We start from the raw sequence: 2,815 nt of genomic DNA, 5'->3' as shown, positions 1-2,815 counted from the left end.
ACCCCTAGTCATCACTGCCACCCCCTGGTCATCGCTGTCACCCTGGAGGTCCTACTGTCCCCTGGTCATCACTGTCACCCCCTGGTCATCGCTGTCACCGTGCAGGTCCTGCCGCCCTCTAGTTCACCCGTCCTGCTCCCCTGTCCCTCCTGGGCTGCCGTTCCCTTCTCCCCGTGTGTGAAAGACCCCGAGACAACCGAAAACCCAGCCCTCACTGCTGTCCAGACGGCCTGTGTCGGGGCCTCTCAGTCGTCCACCCACACGGCCACTTCTGGAATTCTGGACCCTAAACGTGTAGAGACAAGTACAGAGACACGTTCGTCACTCCTGTTAGCGTAAAAGCCACAGACTCCCAGCCGTGTGATGAGGAGCTGTCTGACTGGCACGTCCGTCCTCTCATCCTCCGCGCATTCAGCAGGCGCTCTGCCACCCACGCCGCGCGCGCACCCTTGGAGGCCGAGGGGTGCAGCAGACACCCGCCCACCTGCAGGGCAGGGACGGGAAGTGGGGAGTTAGGAAGGCGGGGGCAGGCCTCCACGGTGGGCCAGGGTCGCCTGGGGAAGAGAGGCCCTGGGGCAGGAGGGACACATGTCTGGGGCGCTGTCTTGTTCCAAAACATTCCCGTCCCCCCAAAAGGAGACCCGTCCCCATCAGCAGCCCCTCCCCAGCCCCTGGCGACCCCTGACCCACTTTGTGTGTCTGTGGTTTGCCTGTCCTGCACGTTTCGTAGAACTGAGTCACACACTACTCGTCCTTTGCTGTCTGGCCTCTGTCACGGGGCACCCTGTCTTCCAGGTCCATGCACGTGGTTGTGTGTGTCAGCTTCGTTCCTTTTCATGGCCAGGTAATTTTCCACGTGTGGGTGGACCACGCTGTTTATCCGTGCATTCCTGGACTGACACTTGGTTGTTTCTGCCTCTCGGCTGTTGTGAACACACGTGAGCAGGCTTTCTGGTGGACGCGTGCCTGCAGTTCCCGGGGAGGACACCTGGGGGTGGAATTTGTGGGGTCCAACGTGGTCTTGGGGGCAGATCCCCAGCCTGGCAGCTGTGTGGGGGAGCTGGGGAGCTCGGGGGCCGCAGAAGCCGCGCAGCACCTCACGGTTGATCCGTGCTTTGACCCGGGGAGGAGGAGGGGTGCAGGCACCTGCGGGGCTTGCTGATGGGCTGGGCGTGAGGTTTCAGGAAGACAGTGGGGCCCACCAGGAGTCAAATCCGAGCTTTGTGTCCCCCCATGGGGGAGAGGACGGGGACGCCCCAGTGACTCCAGCTTCAGCCCTTGCTGAGCTCTGTTCACCCTTCCTGCCCATCTGGGGGCTGCCTTCCCCAGCCCTTGTGGAACCTTCTGGCAGGTCATCCTATTGGGTTCTGTGCAGGCAAACAGGTACATGGACCCCATCGTGACGCCCCAGGACTCCTCACTAATGCGTCCCCAGCTCCCGCCAGACCCACCCGGATCCCTGATCCATCTGCGGCAGGATGGACCTCGCATCCCGCCGTGGCTGCGGCTTCCTTCCTCCCGCCCCCGCCTGTGTACCCATCCCCTTCATCTTCGTACCCGGGGACCTCGTGGGAGGAGCTCTGTGGTGTGGGGAACAAATGCTGGGTCCGGCGCCCTGTCAGAGAGGGTCGTGGCAGGGCAGGAGGCCGCCAACGGGGCGGCAGAGCAGGCGCGGCGGGGCCCAGGGCCAACCCCGAGGGCGGTGTCCTCACGGTTGCCTGTGTGTCCCCACAGCCGAGTGGCAGGTGGCGGAGGCCACGGCGCTGGTCCACACGCTGGCGGGCTGGTCCGTGGTGCAGACCATGGTCGTGTCCACCAAGACGCCCGGCAGCAAGCTTGTCTTCGGCAAAGGGAACCTGGAGCACCTGACAGGTGAGTCCACGCAGACCTGCGTCTCCCTCTGCTGTCTTCCGTGTCTGCGACCAAGAGAACCCAGCCCAGGGAGCCGCAAGGATGGGGCTCTGTCGGGGCTGGCGGGAGGCGGTGGCGGGCACAGGTTGCGCAGGGGAGCTCGGGCCGGGCGTCTATGCGGTGGGCGAGCAGTGAGGCTGCGCCTTCACGGGGTGGGGAAGGGCCCAGCAGGTCGGCGGGGAAGGTGGGCCTGCCGCAGCTCCGCCTGCCCTGGCGGCCGCCTCTGGGAAGCCCACCCCCCACTCTCAGTACCTTGGGGTGGGGTCCTGCGTGGGACCCCCACTCTCAGGTTCCCGGCGTCCCGCTCACAGCGCGGAGTGAGGACGGCCCCACACGCTTCCCAGGTAGGGGGTCTGCTGCTTCCCCACCTGATCCTCAGATGCACCTACTCCCCCCAGATGTGTTCACCGTGCGTGTGCGTGTCAGATGTGCACCCTTGAAGGTGACCCCGTCCCCCACTGCCCTCCCGGATCGCGTGCCTGGGAAGTCGGGGATATGGGTGAACACGGCCCACGAAGGCACGTCCGCGAATGCCTCCACGGGACCAGTCCCGGCACACGTGCGCAAGGATCAGCCTCTGACCGGACCTTCTCTTTCTGTTAGAAAAGATCCGAGGGTCCCCCGAGATCACGTCCGTGTTCCTGAACGTGGAGCGGATGTCTGCCCCCACCAAGGTGCGTGGACGTCCCTCGCTCGGTTCGCGTGTTGAAGGAGTCACAGGCCGGGCGCGGTGGCTCACGCCTGTAATCCTAGCTCTCTGGGAGGCCGAGGAGGGAGGATCGCTTGAGCTCAGGAGTTCAAGACCAGTCTGAGCAAGAGCGAGACCCCGTCTCTACTAAAAATAGAAAGAAATTAATTGGACAACTAAAAATATATAGAAAAAAAAAATTAGCCGGGCATGGTG

At 63.9% G+C, this 2,815-nt stretch overlaps 2 protein-coding genes across 3 annotated transcripts in view; both read left to right on the top strand.

Annotated features, from left to right (window-relative positions):
• The window catches only part of LOC105821203 (putative GTP-binding protein 6), a 21,201-nt gene that overhangs the window by 3,301 nt on the left and 15,085 nt on the right, over positions 1–2,815 (top strand). The window lies entirely within an intron of this gene.
• Positions 8–2,636, top strand: LOC105821190. 2 transcript variants are annotated; one of them, XM_012657855.1, is made up of 3 exons: positions 8–1,872; positions 2,310–2,353; positions 2,515–2,636. In XM_012657855.1, exons 1-3 carry the CDS (start codon positions 1,479–1,481, stop codon positions 2,554–2,556), a joined length of 480 nt encoding a protein of 159 aa, XP_012513309.1. In that variant the 5' UTR covers positions 8–1,478; the 3' UTR covers positions 2,557–2,636. The 2 variants fall into 2 exon arrangements, with proteins under 2 accessions (XP_012513309.1, XP_012513300.1); XM_012657846.1 differs by having other exon boundaries at positions 2,310–2,636.

This window comes from Propithecus coquereli, unplaced genomic scaffold, assembly GCF_000956105.1.
Source record: "Propithecus coquereli isolate 6110/MARCELLA unplaced genomic scaffold, Pcoq_1.0 Scaffold1156, whole genome shotgun sequence".
In the NCBI taxonomy this organism is placed as follows: Eukaryota; Metazoa; Chordata; class Mammalia; order Primates; family Indriidae; genus Propithecus; species Propithecus coquereli.
The sequence above is the reverse complement of the archived record's forward strand: the minus strand, read 5'-3'. Positions and strand labels throughout refer to the sequence as shown.

Bases quoted from the DNA above. Each gene is read 5' to 3' on its own strand.
- LOC105821190 (XM_012657846.1), top strand. From the start codon at position 1,479: ATGGACCTCGCATCCCGCCGTGGCTGCGGCTTCCTTCCTCCCGCCCCC. The intron at 1,873-2,309 runs GTGAGTCCACGC...TACTCCCCCCAG, and splicing joins GAACCTGGAGCACCTGACAG to ATGTGTTCACCGTGCGTGTG.